The 24,907-nt window shown below is 47.8% G+C and overlaps 1 protein-coding gene across 3 annotated transcripts in view; it reads left to right on the forward strand.

Annotated features, from left to right (window-relative positions):
- Window positions 1-836: 836 nt before the first annotated feature.
- LOC129810525 (YTH domain-containing protein 1-like) overlaps window positions 837-24,907 on the forward strand; it is a 49,622-nt gene continuing 25,551 nt past the window's right edge. The window contains exons 1-9 of one of the 3 annotated variants that reach the window (XM_055861103.1): window positions 837-1,046; window positions 8,700-8,801; window positions 9,144-9,463; window positions 12,346-12,628; window positions 16,168-16,313; window positions 17,836-17,944; window positions 18,146-18,263; window positions 18,835-18,919; window positions 21,226-21,395. In XM_055861103.1, the coding sequence (XP_055717078.1) occupies window positions 1,019-1,046; window positions 8,700-8,801; window positions 9,144-9,463; window positions 12,346-12,628; window positions 16,168-16,313; window positions 17,836-17,944; window positions 18,146-18,263; window positions 18,835-18,919; window positions 21,226-21,395 (1,361 nt within the window). In that variant the 5' untranslated portion in view covers window positions 837-1,018. Of the gene's footprint in view, window positions 1,047-8,699; window positions 8,802-9,143; window positions 9,959-12,345; window positions 12,629-16,167; window positions 16,314-17,835; window positions 17,945-18,145; window positions 18,264-18,834; window positions 18,920-21,225; window positions 21,396-24,907 lie in introns of all 3 variants that reach the window. The other 2 variants (XM_055861094.1, XM_055861084.1) reach the window with 2 other exon arrangements.

Consider the following 24,907-nt stretch of genomic DNA (forward strand, 5'->3'; position numbering starts at 1 on the left):
CATGGTACTGATTTCTCTGTGGGTGGGTGTGTGCAAGTAGAAAAAAAAATGTTTTTTTGAAAAACTCTTTCATTTTGATGAAACGGTCTATGACTGTAATATTCGGTGAGGGCGTTTGTTCTGAACCCGCTACGGTGCTTTAGGTGCCAAGAACATGTGAAGGCAAATCAAATAACATTTCATTGGTCACATACACGTGGTTATCAGATGGTATTGCGAATGTAGCGAAATGCTTGTGCTTCTAGTTCCGACAGTGAAGCAATATCAACAAGTAAATCTAACAATTCCACAACAACTACCTAAAACACACATCTCTCAGTAAAGGGATGGAATAAGAATATGTACATAGAAATATATGAATGAGCAATGACCGATGAGGATGAAGGTTTCATATACTGAGGCAGTAAGGACAGAAGAGGATAGCCCAAGGGCGAGGGATTCGACTGGGAACCCCCCAGTGAGTAGATCCTGAGAAGATTTATTTAAGTAAGGTTACATTTTTTGTGTTTATAGCTATGGTGATCAACTGCACTGCACTGGCGGAGTGGAAATCACAGAAGATACATGTGGTAGTTGCAGGAGCAGAGAAATTTTAGTGCAGGAGATCTACAGGGAGTTTTGAGAGAAGGGGTTCCACTTTTCCAGTCCAACGGCCTGGTGTAGTATCGTTTAGGGCCAAAGTAGTGGGATGGGTGTAGGGTTAGATAGTGCACAATTTAAATAGACAATTTAAATGCTTCCCCTTTTTGTTAGAAATGTGCAATCTGCACTCCGACCTGCGAAAGGCAGCAATACGCAACACGGGGTCTATTCAGCCGGAAAGGAACACGAAGAAAAAGGAGGGATCCGCCATTTTAGTAGCTACGATGAGACCCACTTTCAGTAAACATTGAAGGGTGGGGGGCATAATTTTAACACGTTTTTGCTAAATACGTATTTAGTTAGATATCGGGCAACCGTGAGAGAAGGCAAAACGAGTCCTCTAAAGGTTAGCGGAAAGCAGGGAAAGGGGCGGAAAATGGCGGTCGACAAACGAGATGAGAAAGGTACGTAGCGTTAATCGCAGTAGTTAGCAACTAGCGGTCTTGCAGAGGAAGAGACGAAGCGAGAGGTTTCACTCTCGCCAAAATAAGTCCAATGCTTTTCTATGGGCTTATTTTTGGACCTAAACTTGTCGCCTGCCTTCCCGACTCTGGGATGACTCCCATTGTTAGGGCGGAGACATGAGCATCTCGTCATTATATACATATCTCTGGCTGCGTTTCTAACGTTAGCTAGCTTGCTAACCATCCTTTGTGCCAGGTGTGATATCCATCCTAAATAGCTCGGGCTAATCTTCCTATAGACTCAGTAAGGCCAGCAGGATAGTCTTTAAAAAAAATATAATGGTATGTAACTGTTATAAAAGTTGTATTGTCAATTTTTGTTTTGTATTTAAACGCCACTTTAAACGTGTAAGTTACATGATACTGCAACAACAATTTCCCCATGGGGACAATAACGTAAGTGAGTTTTGTCAACGACGCGAACGTTAGCTAGTCCAGTTTCTCCCAACTGGCTTTTAGAATGGCCAGTCAGTGAGTTCATTTAAACATGCTAATATTAATTTACACAAAGCCAGGTTATCGTTACCACGTTTCGATAGCTAGTTAGCGAGTTATAATACTAATTTGGTTACTAGATACTAGTCTTAATGTTATAGCTAATTAGCAAAGATAACAGCACCACAGTTACCACAGTTTCTAAAACCAGATGCGTGAGACTTCCGGGAACGTTGGCCAAGCAGACCAGGCCAAATAGTGTGCAATTCTGGGCCCCTTCGACTATCCCATTGGTTCCTTCATTAACACCCCCTCGACTATCCCATTGGTTTCTTCATTAACACCCCCCTCGACTATCCCAATGGTTCCTTCATTAACACCCCCCCTCGACTATCCCATTGGTTCCTTCATGAACACCCCCCCTCGACTATCCCATTGGTTCCTTCATGAACACCCCCCCTCGACTATCCCATTGGTTCCTTCATGAACACCCCCCTCGACTATCCCATTGGTTCCTTCATTAACACCCCCTCGACGATCCCATTGGTTCCTTCATGAACACCCCCCCTCAACTATCCCATTGGTTCCTTCATTAACACCCCCTCGACTATCCCATTGGTTCCTTCATTAACACCCCCCTCGACTATCCCATTGGTTCCTTCATTAACACCCCCCTCGACTATCCCATTGGTTCCTTCATTAACACCCCCTCGACTATCCCATTGGTTCCTTCATTAACACCCCCCCTCGACTATCCCATTGGTTCCTTCATTAACACCCCCCTCAACGATCCCATTGGTTCAAATGTGAAAATGTATGCACTCTGGATGAGAGCGTTTGCTAAATGACTAAAATGTGTGAACATCCTCTCCTCGAGCACCCCATTGGTTCCTGCATGAACAACCCCATCACCCCTGTCAAGAGAACTACGGGGAACTCGTTGCCCGACAGGTGGGGGCAAAGGACACTGTCTGCCGGTCACCCCTGCCTCCCGCTAGCACAGCAGGCGGGAGGCTGGAGCAACACCGTGTGTTAGCTACTAGCTAGCTTGGTAGTTAAGGACACCCTATGTTAGCTAGCATGCTTGTTAGCTAACACACAGGGTCGACACAGATTTGGTGTCGCCCCAGCCTGCTGTGTACCGGACTAGCTGGCTAAGCTAGCACACAGTGTCCTAAACTCCCACCTGCCCCTGCGGTCATTAACATAACTGCGGGAAAGCAGTACCAGACAGTTGGGAACGAAGGACACTGTCTACCGGTGCACAGCCAGCTAGCTACTGTTGTCGCCCCCGCTCCTTCTGTGGGGTTTATCGGCGGCTGCCATCCAACGTTATTATGCACCTACTGTACTACTGGAGTGCCTGTACTAGCTTAAAAAGGGACCAGTAGAAGTATAAAGAGGCAGGAACGCCCACATGCAGGAACGCCCACACGCAGGAACGCCCACACGCAGGAACGCCCACACGCAGGAACGCCCACACGCAGGAACGCCCACACGCAGGAACGCCCACACGCAGGAACGCCCACACGCAGGAACGCCCTAGAAATGCAGGAATGCCCACATGCAGGCCTCAATTGCACCCTTCTAGACCAGGCTGGGGTTTAGGGTTTAGAAATCACATCCTGAGGCTGCATTTATTGTAGCTGGGGATTTTAACAAAGCCCAGGGTCGTCCGGGTTTGGCCAGGTGTAGGCCGTCATTGTAAATAAGAACAAATTCTTAACTGACTCGTCTAGTTAAAGGTTACATTTAAAAATGGCAAAATGTCAGTACAGAGACAGTGTCTGCTGTCCCCACTTGCTTCAAAATGTCCACCATTGTTCCTGATAGCATCCTGTCGGGCCGCATCACCGGCTGGTACGGCAACTGCACCGCCTGCAACTGCAGGTCCCTCCAGAGGGTGGTGCGGTCATCCCAATGCATCACCGGCTGGTACGGCAGCTGCACCGCCTGCAACCGCAGGTCCCTCCAGAGGGTGGTGCGGTCATCCCAATGCATCACCGGCTGGTACGGCAACTACACCGCCTGCAACCGCAGGTCCCTCCAGAGGGTGGTGCGGTCATCCCAATGCATCACCGGCTGGTACGGCAACTACACCGCCTGCAACCGCAGGTCCCTCCAGAGGGTGGTGCGGTCATCCCAATGCATCACCGGCTGGTACGGCAACTGCACCGCCTGCAACCGCAGGTCCCTCCAGAGGGTGGTGCGGTCATCCCAATGCATCACCGGCTGGTACGGCAACTGCACCGCCCGCAACCGCAGGTCCCTCCAGAGGGTGGTGCGGTCAGCCCAATGCATCACCGGGGGACACACTGCCTGCCGTTCAGGACACCTACAGCACCCGATGTCACAGGAAGGAAAAATAATAATAATCAGGACATCAACCACCCGTGCCACGACTGGTAGCCTAGTGGTTAGAGCGTTGGGCCAGTAACCAGAAGGTTGCTGGATCGAATCCCCCGAGCTGACAAGGTAAACATCTGTTGTTCTGCCCCTGAGCAAGGCAGTTAATCCACTGTTCCCCGGGCGCCGAAGATGTTGATTTAAGGGAGCCCCCCGCTCCTCTCTGATTCAGACGGGTTAAGGTTAAATGCGGAAGACGCATTTCAGTTGAATACATTGTTGGACAACTGACTAGGTGTCCCCCTTTCTGTTCACCCCGCTATCATCCAGAAAGCGTTGTCAGTACAGGTGCATCAAAGCTGGGACCTTCTATCTCAAGGCCATCAAGACAGCCATCACTAGCCGGCTACCACCCGGTTACTCAACCCTGCACCTTAGAGTCTGCTGACCTATATACATAGATAGGGAATCACTGGTCACTTTAATAATGTTACTCCACCCTCCACCTTAGAGGCTGCTGCCCTCTATACATAGACATGGAATCACTGGTCACTTTAATAATGTTACTCCACCCTCCACCTTAGAGACTGCTGCCCTATATACATAGACATGGAATCACACTTTAATAATGTTACTCAACCCTGTACCTTAGAGTCTGCTGCCCTCTATACATAGACAGGGAATCACTGGTCACTTTAATAATGTTACTCCACCCTGCACCTTAGAGACTGCTGCCCTCTATACATAGACATGGAATCACACTTTAATAATGTTACTCCACCCTGTACCTTAGAGGCTGCTGCCCTCTATACATAGACATGGAATCACACTTTAATAATGTTACTCCACCCTGTACCTTAGAGGCTGCTGCCCTCTATACATAGACAGGGAATCACTGGTCACTTTAATAATGTTACTCCACCCTCCACCTTAGAGGCTGCTGCCCTCTATACATAGACATGGAATCACTGGTCACTTGAATAATGTTTACATACTGCTTTACTCATCTCACATGTATATACTGTATTCTATTCTACTGTATTTTAGTCAATGCCACTGACATTGCTCGTCCTAATATTTATATATATTAATTCCATTATTTTACTTTTGAGATGTGTGTGTATTGTTGTGAATTGTTAGATATTACCGTACTACACAGTTGGAGTTAGAAACACAAGCATTTCGCTACACCCACAATAACATCTGCTAAATATGCGTATTTGACCAATAACATCTGATTTGAGAAGGCAATGAGAATTCTTATTCCTTAGTGGTTCAATTTTCTCGATCTAAAGGCACAACCTTGATTTCAAGCTAGTCGTTTTATTTATTTAATTTAACTAGGCAATCAGTTTATTTAACTAGGCAATCAACAAATTCTTATTTAGTTGGAACACATTATTACTCCAACCTCGTGAAAGTGACAAACTGTTCATTTTTTTTGTTGTTGTCAAAAACACCTTTATATCTAAGGAATGTCTTTTTGATTTGACGTGGGCAGTTCGCTGCCAGACGACCGACGTGAGTTTAGGTAAGCCAACGTCAGCCAATGACATGGCTTACAAGTGTGACCCGGGGGCTTTCAATTGGAGAAGCAGTTTCTTCCCATGTTCGTACAGCCAATATTTTTTTTTTTTTTTTTTAATTTTACCGTTATTTTACCAGGTAAGTTGACTGAGAACACGTTCTCATTTGCAGCAACGACCTGGGGAATAGTTACAGGGGAGAGGAGGGGGATGAATGAGCCAATTGTGAAGATACAGATGGAACAAAGAGACCAACGTTTCCACCTGACGTATAAATCTAAAGCATCCATTTTGGAATTTCCACTCCCCCCACCGAATATGGTGAGTAGAGGAAGCCAAGTGGCCGGTCTGGGCAAAGATAGTATAACAGGAAGAGAGACGAATCCCAGCAGGAAATGACTGGAGAATCCTATAGTTATATAGAGGTTTTTTTTGTGCTAGTGTCCAATTGACTCCTTGAAGGAGAGGTCTCCTTGTCCGAGTGTACCCAGAATGCACCGCGACGACCGAGATCAAGCAGAACTGTGCAACTCGATTGCCTGAGTTGTGCACCCCCCCCACTCCTAGCTCTAGCCGAGGCTAGAGGCTTGGATGACTTGTCTCCTGTGGGTCTAACTAGTTTAATGATGAGGATGATAACTAATAACAATTGATTAGCCCTGTACGCAGGCAACAAGGCCAGTCCAAACATCAGTTCGCTAGGCCGTAGGTGCTCAACTCTGTTGTGCACACACTAATGCTACTAATTATAAACCGCTAATGCTACTAATTATAAACCGCTAATGCTACTAATTATAAACCGCTAATGCTACTAATTATAAACCGCTAATGCTACTAATTATAAACCGCTAATACTACTAATTATAAACCGCTAATGCTACTAATTATTAACCACTAATGCTACTAATTATAAACGGCTAATGCTACTAATTATAAACGGCTAATGCTGGTTACGTCCCAAAAAGCATCCTGTTCCCGTAATCACTTGTTTTTTGTTTTTGTTTCTACTGGTAGTTAATTGCACTCACCTGGTGTCCCAGGTCTGAATTAGTCCCTGATTTTTAGAAAGCGAGGTTGAAAACCAGAAGTGTTTCCTCCCTACAGGACCTGGATTGGTCAGCCCTGCCCAACATAGTGCCTTGATCAAAGGTAGTGCACTAGTTCTGACCAGAGCTCTATGGGCCTTGATCAAAGGTAGTGCACTAGTTCTGACCAGAGCTCTATGGGCCTTGATCAAAGGTAGTGCACTAGTTCTGACCAGAGCTCTATGGGCCTTGATCAAAGGTAGTGCACTAGTTCTGACCAGAGCTCTATGGGCCTTGATCAAAGGTAGTGCACTAGTTCTGACCAGAGCTCTATGGGCCTTGATCAAAGGTAGTGCACTAGTTCTGACCAGAGCTCTATGGGCCTTGATCAAAGGTAGTGCACTAGTTCTGACCAGAGCTCTATGGGCCTTGATCAAAGGTAGTGCACTAGTTCTGACCAGAGCTCTATGGGCCTTGATCAAAGGTAGTGCACTAGTTCTGACCAGAGCTCTATGGGCCTTGATCAAAGGTAGTGCACTAGTTCTGACCAGAGCTCTATGGGCCTTGATCAAAGGTAGTGCACTAGTTCTGACCAGAGCTCTATGGGCCTTGATCAAAGGTAGTGCACTAGTTCTGACCAGAGCTCTATGGGCCTTGATCAAAGGTAGTGCACTAGTTCTGACCAGAGCTCTATGGGCCTTGATCAAAGGTAGTGCACTAGTTCTGACCAGAGCTCTATGGGCCTTGATCAAAGGTAGTGCACTAGTTCTGACCAGAGCTCTATGGGCCTTGATCAAAGGTAGTGCACTAGTTCTGACCAGAGCTCTATGGGCCTTGATCAAAGGTAGTGCACTAGTTCTGACCAGAGCTCTATGGGCCTTGATCAAAGGTAGTGCACTAGTTCTGACCAGAGCTCTATGGGCCTTGATCAAAGGTAGTGCACTAGTTCTGACCAGAGCTCTATGGGCCTTGATCAAAGGTAGTGCACTAGTTCTGACCAGAGCTCTATGGGCCTTGATCAAAGGTAGTGCACTAGTTCTGACCAGAGCTCTATGGGCCTTGATCAAAGGTAGTGCACTAGTTCTGACCAGAGCTCTATGGGCCTTGATCAAAGGTAGTGCACTAGTTCTGACCAGAGCTCTATGGGCCTTGATCAAAGGTAGTGCACTAGTTCTGACCAGAGCTCTATGGGCCTTGATCAAAGGTAGTGCACTAGTTCTGACCAGAGCTCTATGGGCCTTGATCAAAGGTAGTGCACTAGTTCTGACCAGAGCTCTATGGGCCTTGATCAAAGGTAGTGCACTAGTTCTGACCAGAGCTCTATGGGCCTTGATCAAAGGTAGTGCACTAGTTCTGACCAGAGCTCTATGGGCCTTGATCAAAGGTAGTGCACTAGTTCTGACCAGAGCTCTATGGGCCTTGATCAAAGGTAGTGCACTAGTTCTGACCAGAGCTCTATGGGCCTTGATCAAAGGTAGTGCACTAGTTCTGACCAGAGCTCTATGGGCCTTGATCAAAGGTAGTGCACTAGTTCTGACCAGAGCTCTATGGGCCTTGATCAAAGGTAGTGCACTAGTTCTGACCAGAGCTCTATGGGCCTTGATCAAAGGTAGTGCACTAGTTCTGACCAGAGCTCTATGGGCCTTGATCAAAGGTAGTGCACTAGTTCTGACCAGAGCTCTATGGGCCTTGATCAAAGGTAGTGCACTAGTTCTGACCAGAGCTCTATGGGCCTTGATCAAAGGTAGTGCACTAGTTCTGACCAGAGCTCTATGGGCCTTGATCAAAGGTAGTGCACTAGTTCTGACCAGAGCTCTATGGGCCTTGATCAAAGGTAGTGCACTAGTTCTGACCAGAGCTCTATGGGCCTTGATCAAAGGTAGTGCACTAGTTCTGACCAGAGCTCTATGGGCCTTGATCAAAGGTAGTGCACTAGTTCTGACCAGAGCTCTATGGGCCTTGATCAAAGGTAGTGCACTAGTTCTGACCAGAGCTCTATGGGCCTTGATCAAAGGTAGTGCACTAGTTCTGACCAGAGCTCTATGGGCCTTGATCAAAGGTAGTGCACTAGTTCTGACCAGAGCTCTAAGGGCCTTGATCAAAGGTAGTGCACTAGTTCTGACCAGAGCTCTATGGGCCTTGATCAAAGGTAGTGCACTAGTTCTGACCAGAGCTCTATGGGCCTTGATCAAAGGTAGTGCACTCTGTGTTTTTAATAGAACATCTGCTATGTCTAACTGTGGTTGAATCTGTCGTCCCAGAGGGAGAGCTCAACGTCCTGGATGACATCCTCACCGAGGCCCCTGACCAGGATGACGAGCTCTATAACCCTGAGAGTGAACAGCACGTCAACCAGAAAAAAGGTACCTTTTTTTTTAACCACACGGTTCTGAGAATTGGCCCGATTTTTTTAAAAGCCTATATTGGTTAGCCCGAGTGTCTGTTTGTGCCGTCAATGCTAAATCCACTCATAGTAATTATCCCGGTTTGCAATGGAGCTGGCAAGAGCACAAACGGATCGGTTGAATAAGGGTGCAACACGCTAAGAAAACCCAGATCTTTCAGCTTGTATCGATTCAGTCCCAAACAGACCCAAGAGCTCTAAACAGACCAGGTTAAATATTGGCCTTTTAATATTTGAAGATGAATGCCCCCCCCCCCCCCCCCCCCCACCCCCCACCCTCCCCCCTCCACTCTCACTCCAGGTTCTAAGAGGAAGAACAACCGAGGGGATAACCACGTGCCGAAGCGTCTGCGACCCACGGCTCACACCACCACCAGACACGCCACTAAGAGATCAGCCCCCTCGGCTGGGGCTAGCGGGACAAAGCCAGTCAACCCCAGGAGGGGACGGCACCCCCCCGAGTACGATACTGAAGGATACTATGAGGACAGGAAGACCCATCCTATGAGAGATGGTGGGGCGCAGAGAGGGGAGCCTCACAACGCAGCCCACTCTGACAAGACCCTGGGCCGCAGGAGAGAGCCGGACAGACACAGGATCATGCCTGAGCTCACCACCGAGGTAGGAGCAGCTTTACTAAGGATCATGCCTGAGCTCACCACCGAGGTAGGAGCAGCTTTACTAAGGATCATGCCTGAGCTCACCACCGAGGTAGGAGCAGCTTTACTAAGGATCATGCCTGAGCTCACCACCGAGGTAGGAGCAGCTTTACTAAGGATCATGCCTGAGCTCACCACCGAGGTAGGAGCAGCTTTACTAAGGATCATGCCTGAGCTCACCACCGAGGTAGGAGCAGCTTTACTAAGGATCATGCCTGAGCTCACCACCGAGGTAGGAGCAGCTTTACTAAGGATCATGCCTGAGCTCACCACCGAGGTAGGAGCAGCTTTACTAAGGATCATGCCTGAGCTCACCACCGAGGTAGGAGCAGCTTTACTAAGGATCATGCCTGAGCTCACCACCGAGGTAGGAGCAGCTTTACTAAGGATCATGCCTGAGCTCACCACCGAGGTAGGAGCAGCTTTACTAAGGATCATGCCTGAGCTCACCACCGAGGTAGGAGCAGCTTTACTAAGGATCATGGGGGGGAAATTACTTTAGCATAGCTGCAGGGCTGTTCAATTCTGGTCCTGGTGGGCATGAATTGTTTCTACCTTGTAGATATTGGCACTCACCTGCTGTTCAAAAGTGAAAACCTTCCAGGGTGGCCATTGAACAGGATATATATATATATATATATATATAGTATTTAACTAGCCACACATTGTTTCTGTCCCAAAAATCAAGTAGAAAATAGCTTTTTATCTGGTGACAACGGAAATTCAACGCTACTTGGCTGACAGCCACAAGTATATGAGCTTACAATGAAAAAGCAAGATGCATGGCCATCATATTGATAATGTTTAGGCCTATCATAGAAAGAATGGAGTCAGATACATGTCCTTATGTTTTGCTTAAAGTTAATCTTTTGCATTTTACTGGGGGAAAGTAGGCTGGCCACGCCCAGAAAAGTACCAGAAATAAGTAGGCTGGCCACACCCGGGAAAGTAGGCTGGCCACACCCAGAAAAGTACCAGAGATAAGTAGGCTGGCCACACCCTGAAAGTTACAGCCTCTCTCTCTGTTGCTCGTTGTAGCCTACTCTCTCATTTCGCTAACTTCTAATTCTGTAATTTTACTCCATCTTCCATTAGTGAACTCTCACTCCACTTGCTACACATTGAGACTCGTTGCTGCTTTGATTGGCCGACATAACCAACAGGCTACACACGTGTAGGCTACCAGTCAGCTACCAGTTTATTTTTATTTTTATGGGGCGCTCATCATAAAAACCAAAGGCTAAATTGAAAAGTTTGTCTTTATTAAATGAATAATTTGAAATGTAATATGTTATCCTTGTATGTAACTTTTCAGTGTTAAAATAGGCCTATAGGAAAGTTGTCCTACAAAGCTGGAAGCTACCGGTATCTTCTCGCATTTCAAAGTGTTTTAATCTGTAATTAACATTGTTTTGCGAACAGTAATTAACAGATTCAACATTTCTTCATGCCGTGTTCCATTATTCATATGTGTTAGCTCCACTCATGTTATAAAGAAGTTAACATGAGACAGTCCAGACTCCCAGTGGTTCCTCGGGACAGACTCCCGGTGGTTCCTCGGGACAGACTCCCGGTGGTTCCTCGGGACAGACTCCCGGTGGTTCCTCGGGACAGACTCCCGGTGGTTCCTCGGGACAGACTCCCGGTGGTTCCTCGGGACAGACTCCCGGTGGTTCCTCGGGACAGACTCCCGGTGGTTCCTCGGGACAGACTCCCGGTGGTTCCTCGGGACAGACTCCCGGTGGTTCCTCGGGACAGACTCCCGGTGGTTCCTCGGGACAGACTCCCGGTGGTTCCTCGGGACAGACTCCCGGTGGTTCCTCGGGACAGACTCCCGGTGGTTCCTCGGGACAGACTCCCGGTGGTTCCTCGGGACAGACTCCCGGTGGTTCCTCGGGACAGACTCCCGGTGGTTCCTCGGGACAGACTCCCGGTGGTTCCTCGGGACAGACTCCCGGTGGTTCCTCGGGACAGACTCCCGGTGGTTCCTCGGGACAGACTCCCGGTGGTTCCTCGGGACAGACTCCCGGTGGTTCCTCGGGACAGACTCCCGGTGGTTCCTCGGGACAGACTCCCGGTGGTTCCTCGGGACAGACTCCCGGTGGTTCCTCGGGACAGACTCCCGGTGGTTCCTCGGGACAGACTCCCGGTGGTTCCTCGGGACAGACTAGAGTCAGTATGACTAAGTGGAGCAGTCAGTGCCCTCACACTATAAGGAGACATCGGCTGTGCTGACAGACTTGGTCCTCTCTCAATCAGTAGACGACGTGAGACACATTTTGACATAAGTACCGAAAGTAACAAGTTGAGTACCGAACCGTTTTTAATGTTCTAGTATCGAAAAAGTACAGAAGCTTCGGTATACCATGCAACACTAGTCCTTCCTCTGTGTTCTGTAGAGACTGAGGGTTAGGTTACTGATGTCCATCTGTTCCGTAGAGACTGAGGGTTAGGTTACTGATGTCCATCTGTTCCGTAGAGACTGAGGGTTAGGTTACTGATGTCCATCTGTTCCGTAGAGACTGAGGGTTAGGTTACTGATGTCCATCTGTTCCGTAGAGACTGAGGGTTAGGTTACTGATGTCCATCTGTTCCGTAGAGACTGAGGGTTAGGTTACTGATGTCCATCTGTTCCGTAGAGACTGAGGGTTAGGTTACTGATGTCCATCTGTTCCGTAGAGACTGAGGGTTAGGTTACTGATGTCCATCTGTTCCGTAGAGACTGAGGGTTAGGTTACTGATGTCCGTCTGTTCCGTAGAGACTGAGGGTTAGGTTACGGATGTCCATCTGTTCCGTAGAGACTGAGGGTTAGGTTACGGATGTCCATCTGTTCTGTTGTCTAGAAGCTGAGTCCTCCCATTGAGGAGGGCAGGGTCAGCCCCTCTAAGGAAGCAGAAGAAGAAGAGGGGGCATCAGACCAGGATACGGGCAGCACGGCCGAGTCCTCCGAGGGACACCGATCCAACGTGGAGGGCGAGGAGGAAGAGTATGAGGTGCAGGAAGTGGATCAGAGAGCCAAGAATGCGGCAAATGATTACGACACTCGCAGTGAAGTCAGCGACTCCCAGTCTGAGTCCGTGTCCTTCTCTGATGGGGAGTCTGTTCTCTCTGGCTCTGGCTCTTCAGGTAATACACACCTGCTCAACATTCACATGGGTTATGTCCCAATTTATCTGTCCCTCCTCCCAAGTGTGCACTTGTTCACTTCCCTTCATGGATTAAGAAAGAAATGACTGATAACAGAGAACTCCCTCTAGTCTATGCCTACACCAATTCAATGGTTACTACAGTTGTGGGAATTAGTGAAGAAGTGCACACTTCAGGAGGAAGAAGAGATTATTGGGACACACTCTTTGGCTTTTCTTTCCACAATCTTTGTCAGACTCTTTTATTCACCCATACTTTGCACCCTCCTAGTTCACTGTTGTAGTAATAGCATGGTCACTTTACACCCTCCTAGTTCACTGTTGTAGTAATAGCATGGTCACTTTACACCCTCCTAGTTCACTGTTGTAGTAATAGCATGGCCACTTTACACTCCTAGTTCACTGTTGTAGTAATAGCATGGTCACTTTACACCCTCCTAGTTCACTGTTGTAGTAATAGCATGGCCACTTTACACTCTCCTAGTTCACTGTTGTAGTAATAGCATGATCACTTTACACCCTCCTAGTTCACTGTTGTAGTAATAGCATGATCACTTTACACTCTCCTAGTTCACTGTTGTAGTAATAGCATGATCACTTTACACCCTCCTAGTTCACTGTTGTAGTAATAGCATGGTCACTTTACACCCTCCTAGTTCACTGTTGTAGTAATAGCATGGTCACTTTACACCCTCCTAGTTCACTGTTGTAGTAATAGCATGGTTACTTTACACCCTCCTAGTTCACTGTTGTAGTAATAGCATGGTCACTTTACTCTCCTAGTTCACTGTTGTAGTAATAGCATGGTTACTTTACACCCTCCTAGTTCACTGTTGTATTAATAGCATGGCCACTTTACACCCTCCTAGTTCACTGTTGTAGTAATAGCATGATCACTTTACACCCTCCTAGTTCACTGTTGTAGTAATAGCATGATCACCAGTACCAATTCAAACATACAATTCCTACTAATCGAAATGCTTCATGAAGTGCATCAGGCCTTTGCACGGTTCGTTGTACCTATAATCTGTTGTTACAAAGGTCACCGTGGGTTGCTGTCTACCTGGATGTGTCAAATAAGAAGAGAATTGAGATAATTCAGGTTGAAATGCGTGTCTTTTTTTATTATTATTTTTTTATGTATTTTACCGTTATTTTACCAGGTAAGTTGACTGAGAACACGTTCTCATTTGCAGCAACGACCTGGGGAATAGTTACAGGGGAGAGGAGGGGGATGAATGAACTAATTGTAAACTGGGGATTATTAGGTCACTTTATTTTGGACAATTCCCAAATAGATGGTTCAGTAGATGCCCGTTTGAACGAACCGTAACCTTAACCCTAGCGAAGCGATTTTGTATATCAACAGAGTTGCAGTTGATAGTGTTGAGTATCTGTAGATCAGCCATATGGGGGCTATCTAAGTAAAAACCCAGAAACTAATCCATTTTTTTTATTATTTTACCTTTCTTTAATCCATACCTCCATTAATCCATACCGTTTGATGCACTAACAATTGTTACACATTCATTTTCCATTCAATATCTGATAGTGATGGAGCTCAGGAGCCGGGCTGTAATCTGTCCGTGCCGAGTGGCTCCGTGCCGAGTGGCTCCGTGCCGAGTGGCTCCGTGCCGAGTGGCTCCGTGCCGAGTGGCTCCGTGCCGAGTGGCTCCGTGCCGAGTGGCTCCGTGCCGAGTGGCTCCGTGCCGAGTGGCTCCGGGCCGAGTGGCTCCGTGCCGAGTGGCTCCGGGCCGAGTGGCTCCGGGCCGAGTGGCTCCGGGCCGAGTGGCTCCGGGCCGAGTGGCTCCGGGCCGAGTGGCTCCGGGCCGAGTGGCTCCGGGCCGAGTGGCTCCGGGCTGATTGGCCGAGTGGCTCCGGGCCGAGTGGCTCTGTGCTGATTGGCCGAGTGGCTCCTTGCTGAGTGGCTCTGTGCTGATTGGCTGAGTGGCTCTGTGCTGAGTGGCTCTGTGCTGATTGGCTGAGTGGCTCTGTGCTGATTGGCTGAGTGGCTCTGTGCTGATTGGCTGAGTGGCTCTGTGCTGATTGGCTGAGTGGCTCTGTGTGTCAGAATGGGTGGGGGGGTTGTTGTTTTTGTCCTCCCCCCCTCCCCGCCACTTTCCACTGATGAACTTGTCGTTTAGCAGATTTTAAAATGTTTTGAGCTAGTAATATGTAAATATTTATCTTTTAGAAAATAGCTATGACATTAAATAATATAACGCTGCTATAACACCAGTGTAGCTCGCAAAAAAAATATGATTTCTGTCCCAGTTATGAAATTACACTTTTTACACTGTTGATGTCAAAATGACCCAATGCACTGACTGTATTCAACCACAACTACCAAAAAGATTTAGTACGGTGAACCTGTTAATGGAAAAGACCCGATCGGCAGCTAGATGTGAGTTGTCCACTCCGCTAACATACACACCTCTGCCGGTTTAAAAAAAAACTCTTACATTTCAAGCAAATTACAGTGGTTGTCCCTCAATGAATAAAGCCTATCATTTCCCATGCAGATGTAGCCTACCAATATTAGAACAAGGAATAGGGTAGGTCTACCTCTCGTTGGCGTCTTACAGCAGCTGCGTCTTACACACGGGTAGGACAGTTATCTGACTTTTAAGTCCGTGTTATACTCGGTTACATGCAGACAAGTTTGATAAGGCTGAAGGAGCGGACTCACCAATTCACACACAACAGATAAGAGGAATAAGACTGAAGGAGAGGACTCACCAATTCACACACAACAGATAAGAGGAATAAGACTGAAATAGAGGATTCACCAATTCACACACAACAGATAAGAGGAATAAGACTGAAGTAGGGGACTCACCAATTCACACACAACAGATAAGAGGAATAAGACTGAAGGAGAGGACTCACCAATTCACACACAACAGATAAGAGGAATAAGACTGAAGTAGGGGACTCACCAATTCACACACAACAGATAAGAGGAATAAGGCTGAAGTAGGGGACTCACCAATTCACACACAACAGATAAGAGGAATAAGACAAATCATTAGTCAACTGGTCATTCATAACATTGGAATTGGCAGCGTAGCCTAGTGGTTAGAGCGTTGGACTAGTAACCGGAAGGTTGCAAGTTCAAATCCCCGAGCTGACAAGGTACAAATCTGTCGTTCTGCCCCTGAACAGGCAGTTAACCCACTGTTCCTAGGCCATCACTGAAAATAAGAATTTGTTCTTAACTGACTTGCCTAGTTAAATAAAGGTAAAAAAATTAAAAAAATTAAAAAATAAATGGTTTTATTAGCAATGCACCCTTTTGGATCGGTTTGGGCTCCCACGGACTGATGCGTCTTAAACATTTGAACGCTTATCTCGGAGTGGTTATATCCTTCAAAGCACACTGTCCGTTTTGTCGTTACTGAAGAATCAATGTATCGATTTATCTCTTGTTCTTGAGTTTGTTTTGTTGTTGCAGCCATGGCATGTGCTACGAATAAGTTATTTGCATGTATTTGAAAAATGCGGTGTGGTGTTCTCCAGGATCTGAGAAGACACACGAGAAGTCCTTGTCTGTCCGCGCCGTCCGCAAGAACCAGATCAGCAAGCTGAAGTACGTCGTACGAGACGCTCGGTTCTTCATGATCAAGAGCAACAACCATGAGAACGTCTCCCTGGCCAAGGCTAAGGTATCTTAAAGGGATGCTGGGAAACTCTGGCTAAGGTATCTTAAAGGGATGCTGGGAAACTCTGGCTAAGGTATCTTAAAGGGATGCTGGGAAACTCTGGCTAAGGTATCTTAAAGGGATGCTGGGAAACTCTGGCTAAGGTATCTTAAAGGGATGCTGGGAAACTCTGGCTAAGGTATCTTAAAGGGATGCTGGGAAACTCTGGCTAAGGTATCTTAAAGGGATGCTGGGAAACTCTGGCTAAGGTATCTTAAAGGGATGCTGGGAAACTCTGGCTAAGGTATCTTAAAGGGATGCTGGGAAACTCTGGCTAAGGTATCTTAAAGGGATGCTGGGAAACTCTGGCTAAGGTATCTTAAAGGGATGCTGGGAAACTCTGGCTAAGGTATCTTAAAGGGATGCTGGGAAACTCTGGCTAAGGTAGCTTAAAGGGATGCTGGGAAACTCTGGCTAAGGTAGCTTAAAGGGATGCTGGGAAACTCTGGCTAAGGTATCTTAAAGGGATGCTGGGAAACTCTGGCTAAGGTATCTTAAAGGGATGCTGGGAAACTCGGGCGTTCGGATACTATTGTTCTACTTCCCCAGAGTCTGATGAACTCGCGGATACCGTTTTCATGTCTCTGTGTGCAGTATAACAGAAGTTAGCAATGCTACCGTATCTGTAGTCTTCCAGTTATTGCGCTAACGCTAGTTAGCATTGGCTGGTGAAACTACTATGAACTTCCTTTTTAAAGTGCACAGACGTACAAATGCTATAAGTAGGACAGGGGAATGTTTGCCAGAATTTCACAGTATCCCTTTAACTCAGAAGTAGTGCATCATATAGTGACTACGGCGGGGTTGGGGAGGTGGTGGGGCGGTGTTGGGGGAGGTGGTGGGGCGGTGTTGGGGGACGTGGTGGGGCGGCGTTGGGGGACGTGGTGGGGCGGCGTTGGGGGACGTGGTGGGGCGGCGTTGGGGGACGTGGTGGGGCGGCGTGGTGGGGCGGTGGCGTTGGGGGACGTGGTGGGGCGGTGGCGTTGGGGGGGTGGTGGGGCGGTGGCGTTGGGGGGGTGGTGGGGCGGTGGCATTGGGGGACGTGGTGGGGCGGTGGCGTTGGGGGACGTGGTGGGGCGGTGGCGTTGGGGGGGGGGGGGGGGGGGGGGCGGTGGCGTTGGGGGACGTGGTGGGGCGGTGTTGGGGGACTTGGGGGGGGGGTGGTGTGGCGTTGGGGGGGGCGGTGGCGTTGGTGGGGCGGTGGCGTTGGGGGACGGTGGCGTTGGGGGACGTGGTGGGGCGGCGTTGGGGGGGTGGTGGGGCGGCGTTGGGGGACGTGGTGGGGCGGCGTTGGGGAGGTAGGGTGGCGTTGGGGAGGTCGGGAGACGTGGGGCGGAGTCGGGGACGTAGTCTCTCAGGAAGACCGTACATAAACACTGTCAAATGCCTTTTTGAACTGCAGAAAACGTACCGAATTTAAAGTTGTTGTGAAAATGTTTCACCATGTTGAATACAAGCAGTTGGATGTTGACTGTGTTATTTCCAGGGTGTGTGGTCCACTTTGCCTGTCAATGAGAAGAAACTGAACGCTGCCTTCCGTTCCGCTCGCAGTGTCATCCTGGTCTTCTCAGTCAAGGAGAGCGGCAAGTTCCAAGGTGAAGTTCATATGGTTAATATCCCCATATATATATATATGTATTCAACTCCAGCAGAAGTGTCGAGGCTCCCAACGACTGGAGTTGGCTTTCCCAATGTTGTGTAAATGTTGATCGCCTTTTTTGACTCCTGAAAGCGGCAAGATGGCGAGACAAAGTCTCGTGAACGGAATGTGTCCTCCTGTGTGTGTGTGTGTGCAGGTTTTGCCAGGCTGTCCTCTGAGTCCCATCACGGAGGGTCTCCCATCCACTGGGTCCTGCCCGCTGGGATGAACGCCAAGATGCTGGGTGGGGTGTTCAAGATCGACTGGATCTGCAGGTAAGGCCTAAACCGTCTCTTTTATAAATGCGGTTGTTTTAACTTTAATGTGTTACAGAGTTAATGTTTAAGTTAATTCATTGAGCTGTATCTAAAGATATTTCTTTACAGTTATTTACATATGTAATTGTATTGGTTAGTATTGAATTACGCTTTTGACTGCAAGTTCCAGAATGCCTTGCGACAGGAAGTAGAGAGCGAACGCTAGTTAATTAAGTGCAATTGACAGGTGATTGGGATGGCTCCTTTGCGCTAGCATCTTACTGGCATTGCTCTGTAGAATCTAAAGTTGTTAAATGTAACGTGATCAAGTATTATTACTAAAAAAAGCTTTCATATCAAACTCGACGTCCCGAGTCATTACTTTGAAGATAGTTATTCTATAGCGGTAGCTACAATTCACATCTAACTTCAGACAAAATTAATTACGGGACGATTTCCCCCGGGGGTCCTAGACCGTAAGAGAACTCAATAGATAATGTCCATATAAAGAGCTTTTAACCTTGGGGTTTTGTCATCCCAGACTTGTTTTAAGACTTCTGCATCCTACGCTCAACCAATTTGTTTTCAGACGGGAGTTGCCGTTCACTAACACGGCTCACCTCTCCAACTCATGGAATGAACACAAGCCTGTAAAGATCGGCCGAGACGGACAGGTAAACCATCTTGATTAATACATTCTATCCATGTGCCGGAGTCGGGCCCAGTCGCAGTGCTGTGTACCCCCGGAACCACGTATTGGACCCCTGGGCATGGGTTCAACCCGCCCCAGTCTATTTATCCCCACATCTGTCTCCTTCTCTAATTCACCTCCTTTATACACTACATGACCAAAAGTATGTGGACAGCTGCCCAGAATAATGGGCATTAATATGGAGTTGGTCGCCCCTTTGCTGCTATAACAGCCTCCACTCTTCTGGGAAGGCTTTCCACTAGATGTTGGAACATTGCTGCTATAACAGCCTCCACTCTTCTGGGAAGGCTTTCCACTAGATGATGGAACATTGCTGCTACAACAGCCTCCACTCTTCTGGGAAGGCTTTCCACTAGATGTTGGAACATTGCTGCTATAACAGCCTCCACTCTTCTGGGAAGGCTTTCCACTAGATGTTGGAACATTGCTGCTATAACAGCCTCCACTCTTCTGGGAAGGCTTTCCACTAGATGTTGGAACATTGCTGCTATAACAGCCTCCACTCTTCTGGGAAGGCTTTCCACTAGATGTTGGAACATTGCTGCTATAACAGCCTCCACTCTTCTGGGAAGGCTTTCCACTAGATGTTGGAACATTGCTCCCGAGTGGCGCAGCGATCTAAGGCACCGCATCTCAGTGACAGTCCCTGGTTCGAATCCAGGCTGTATCACATCCTGCCGTGATTGGGAGTCCTATAGGGCGGCGCACAATTAATTAGCCCATCCGGGGTAGGCCGTGATGGTAAATAAGAGTTTGTTCTTAACTAGTTAAATAAAGTTTAAATAAATGTTAAATAAAAACAATTCTGTGGGGTCTCCATTCAGCTACGAGCATTAGTGAGGTCGAACGCTGTTGTTGAGCGATTAGGCCTGGCTCGCAGTCAGAGTTCAAATTTATCCAAAGGTGTTCGATGGGGTTGAGGTCAGGGCTCTGTAAGCCAGTCAAGTTCTTCCACACCGATCTTGACAAACCATTTCTGTATGGACCTCGCTCTGTGCAATGGGGCATTGTCACGCTGAAACAGGAAAGGGCCTTCCTCAAACTGTTGCTACAAAGCCTAGGCCAAACCATAAAAAACAGCCTCAGACCATTATTTCCCCTCCACCAAACTTTACAGTTGGCATTCGGGCAGTTAGTATTCTCCTGGCATCCGCCAAACCCTCGGACTGCCAGATGGTGAAATGTGATTCATCACTCCAGAGAACGTGTTTCCACTGCTCTAGAGTCCAATGGCGGCGAGCTTTACACCACTCCAGGTGACGCTTGGCATTGCTCATGGTGATCTTAGGCTCGTGTGCGGCTGCTCCACCATGGAAACCCATTTGACCAATCCAGGAGTGCAAAGCTCTAAGAGATTTACCCAGAAAGACTCACTGCTTTAATCACTGCCAAAGGTACATTGAAACTATTGACTCAGTGGTGTGAATACGTATGTATTTCATTTTAAATACATTTTCAAACATTTCTAAAAACTTGTTTTCACTTTGTCGTTATGTGTGTGTGTGTGTGTGTGTGTGTGTGTGTGTGTGTGTGTGTGTGTGTGTGTGTGTGTGTGTGTGTGCGCGTGCGTGCAGATGGGTGAGGGGGAAAATGTTTTTTATTTAAAACCATTTCGAATTCAGGCGATAACACGACAAAAAGTGGAATAAGTCAAGGGATATGAATACTTTCTGAAAGCACTATCCAACAAAGAGAACATACTCTCCATCCTCCTGAGGTGCTGACTTGCTGCACCCTCGACAACTACTGTGATTATTATTATTTGACCATGCTGGTCATTTATGAACATTTGAACATCTTGGCCTTGTTCTGTTATAATCTCCACCCGGCACAGCCAGAAGAGGACTGGCCCACCCCTCATAGCCTGGTTCCTCTCTAGGTTTCTTCCTAGGTTTTGGCCTTTCTAGGTAGTTTTTCCTAGCCACCGTGCTTCTACACCTGCATTGCTTGCTGTTTGGGGTTTTAGGCTGGGTTTCTGTACAGCACTTTGATATATCAGCTGATGTAAGAAGGGCTTTATAAATACATTTGATTTGATTTGATCCCTTGTCTCGCTAACTATTCACTGTCATGCAAATTACCCTAAAGAGTGACTGGCGGCTAACCAATTAACGGTTAACTGTTAACATCCCAAAAAGGGGAATAGTTTTGTTGGCGTGAATAGTTCAGACTAACTATTTAACTTTAACTTAGTTTGATTCACAGATTCTATGGGTTGATCTACTAATCTGTCGTCGTCGTCCCCCTCCTCCTCTTCCGGCCCTGCAGGAAATGGAGCCGGGGTGTGGGATGCAGCTGTGCCTGATGTTCCCCCAGGACGAGAGCATTGACTTGTATCAAGTTATTCATAAGATGCGACACAAGAGGACGATTCCTTCTGAGCCCCGCTCTCGAGGACGCCCGCCCTACAGAGAGCCCACCCGAGGCGACCTGGGAAGGTTAGACATTTGTTATTTTGGACTGCTAGTGAGCTCTTGTGATGACGGAGCGGTTCTTGATATATGATCATCTAACCGTCCTACCCAGAGTTCTCTGCTCTCATCACATCCCCACGAAGAGGGATACCTGAAATCCTCTGGGCTGCTGCCCTAGCACTGTATACAGCAGCTCTGAGGAGGATAGATATATCTATGGCCCAGTGCTAACCACAGTGTCTCTATGGCCCAGCGCTAACCACAGTGTCTCTATGGTGCTAACCACAGTTTTTCAATGGCCCAGCGCTAACCACAGTGTCTCTATGGCCCAGCGCTAACCACAGTGTCTCTATGGCCCAGCGCTAACCACAGTGTCTCTATGGCCCAGCGCTAACCACAGTGTCTCTATGGCCCAGCGCTAACCACAGTGTCCCTATGGCCCAGCGCTAACCACAGTGTCTCTATGGCCCAGCGCTAACCACAGTGTCTCTATGGCCCAGCGCTAACCACAGTGTCTCTATGGCCCAGCGCTAACCACAGTGTCTCTATGGCCCAGCGCTAACCACAGTGTCTCTATGGCCCAGCGCTAACCACAGTGTCCCTATGGCCCAGCGCTAACCACAGTGTCTCTATGGCCCAGCGCTAACCACAGTGTCTCTATGGCCCAGCGCTAACCACAGTGTCTCTATGGCCCTGCGCTAACCACAGTGTCTCTATGGCCCAGCGCTAACCACAGTGTCTCTATGGCCCAGCGCTAACCACAGTGTCTCTATGGCCCAGCGCTAACCACAGTGTCTCTATGGCCCAGCGCTAACCACAGTGTCTCTCTGGCCCAGCGCTAACCACAGTGTCTCTCTGGCCCAGCGCTAACCACAGTGTCTCTCTGGCCCAGCGCTAACCACAGTGTCTCTATGGCGCTAACCACAGTGTCTCTATGGCCCAGTGCTAACCACAGTGTCTCTATGGTGCTAACCACAGTGTTTCTATGGCCCAGCGCTAACCACAGTGTCTCTATGGCCCAGCGCTAACCACAGTGTCTCTATGGCCCAGCGCTAACCACAGTGTCTCTATGGCCCAGCGCTAACCACAGTGTCTCTATGGCCCAGCGCTAACCACAGTGTCTCTATGGCCCAGCGTTAACCACAGTGTCTCTATGGCCCAGCGCTAACCACAGTGTCTCTAAGGCCCAGCGCTAACCACAGTGTCTCTATGGCCCAGCGCTAACCACAGTGTCTCTATGGCCCAGCGCTAACCACAGTGTCTCTATGGCCCAGCGCTAACCACAGTGTCTCTATGGCCCAGCGCTAACCACAGTGTCTCTATGGCCCAGCGCTAACCACAGTGTCTCTATGGCCCAGCGCTAACCACAGTGTCTCTATGGCCCAGCGCTAACCACAGTGTCTCTATGGCCCAGCGCTAACCACAGTGTCTCTATGGCCCAGCGCTAACCACAGTGTCTCTATGGCCCAGCGCTAACCACAGCGCTAGCTACTTATTAAACCACCAGTGTTTTAGTTGAGTTTATACACACTTTTCAATAGTCCATAGGTTCACTCCTTGAATGCGTTTCTCTAGGTAAGTTTTAAAGTTGTTCCCAAAGTATTTTATTTCAGGACTTTCCCTGGAAGATGAATTTAATCATATATGAGACTTATGAACCTAGTCATATAAGGGGACTTACAGTATGACATAATATAACAACTGCCATAAACGGAAGGACAAAAAAGTAATGTTTTATGTCACCTGATTTTGGACAAATCTGTCAAGACACCAACCATGATAAAAGGGTTAAACAGGTTTTAAATTAACTCATGAAGATTATTGAATATTGCTATGAAACACCCCCCCCCCCCCATCGCTCCACCCTTCTAGCATAATGTAATTACATGGGGGGGGGGGGGTCAAAGACTTATCAACAGCTGTAACAAGTTGTCCAGTGTAGGAAATCCTCACTGGTACCCTAGTTTATAGAAAGACCCACATGTATATCTACCACTGAGAAGAGAGAGGAGGCAGTATGGCCTGAACTCTATATATATATCTACCACTGAGAAGAGAGAGGAGGCAGTATGGCCTGAACTCTATATATATCTACCACTGAGAAGAGAGAGGAGGCAGTATGGCCTGAACTCTATATATATATCTACCACTGAGAAGAGAGAGGAGGCAGTATGGCCTGAACTCTATATATATCTACCACTGAGAAGAGAGAGGAGGCAGTATGGCCTGAACTCTATATATATATCTACCACTGAGAAGAGAGAGGAGGCAGTATGGCCTGAACTCTATATATATATCTACCACTGAGAAGAGAGAGGAGGCAGTATGGCCTGAACTCTATATATATCTACCACTGGGGAGAGAGAGGAGGCAGTATGGCCTGAACTCTATATATATCTACCACTGAGAAGAGAGAGGAGGCAGTATGGCCTGAACTCTATATATATATCTACCACTGAGAAGAGAGAGGAGGCAGTATGGCCTGAACTCTATATATATATCTACCACTGAGAAGAGAGAGGAGGCAGTATGGCCTGAACTCTATATATATATATATCTACCACTGAGAAGAGAGAGGAGGCAGTATGGCCTGAACTCTATATATATATCTACCACTGAGAAGAGAGAGGAGGCAGTATGGCCTGAACTCTATATATATATCTACCACTGAGAAGAGAGAGGAGGCAGTATGGCCTGAACTCTATATATATATCTACCACTGAGAAGAGAGAGGAGGCAGTATGGCCTGAACTCTATATATATCTACCACTGGGGAGAGAGAGGAGGCAGTATGGCCTGAACTCTATATATATCTACCACTGAGAAGAGAGAGGAGGCAGTATGGCCTGAACTCTATATATATATCTACCACTGAGAAGAGAGAGGAGGCAGTATGGCCTGAACTCTATATATATATCTACCACTGAGAAGAGAGAGGAGGCAGTATGGCCTGAACTCTATATATATCTACCACTGGGGAGAGAGAGGAGGCAGTATGGCCTGAACTCAATATACACTGCTCAAAAAAATAAAGGGAACACTTAAACAACACAATGTAACTCCAAGTCAATCACACTTCTGTGAAATCAAACTGTCCACTTAGGAAGCAACACTGATTGACAATAAATTTCACATGCTGTTGTGCAAATGGAATAGGATAAAGGTGGAAATTATAGGCAATTAGCAAGACACCCCCAATAAAGGAATGGTTCTGCAGGTGGTGACCACAGACCACTTCTCCGTTCCTATGCTTCCTGGCTGATGTTTTGGTCACTTTGAATGCTGGCGGTGCTCTCACTCTAGTGATAGCATGAGACGGAGTCTACAACCCACACAAGTGGCTCAGGTAGTGCAGTTCATCCAGGATGGCACATCAATGCGAGCTGTGGCAAAAAGGTTTGCTGTGTCTGTCAGCGTAGTGTCCAGAGCATGGAGACAGGCTACCAGGAGACAGGCCAGTACATCAGGAGACGTGGAGGAGGCCGTAGGAGGGCAACAACCCAGCAGCAGGACCGCTACCTCCGCCTTTGTGCAAG

Source organism: Salvelinus fontinalis, chromosome 2 (genome assembly GCF_029448725.1).
Source record: "Salvelinus fontinalis isolate EN_2023a chromosome 2, ASM2944872v1, whole genome shotgun sequence".
NCBI lineage: Eukaryota > Metazoa > Chordata > Actinopteri > Salmoniformes > Salmonidae > Salvelinus > Salvelinus fontinalis.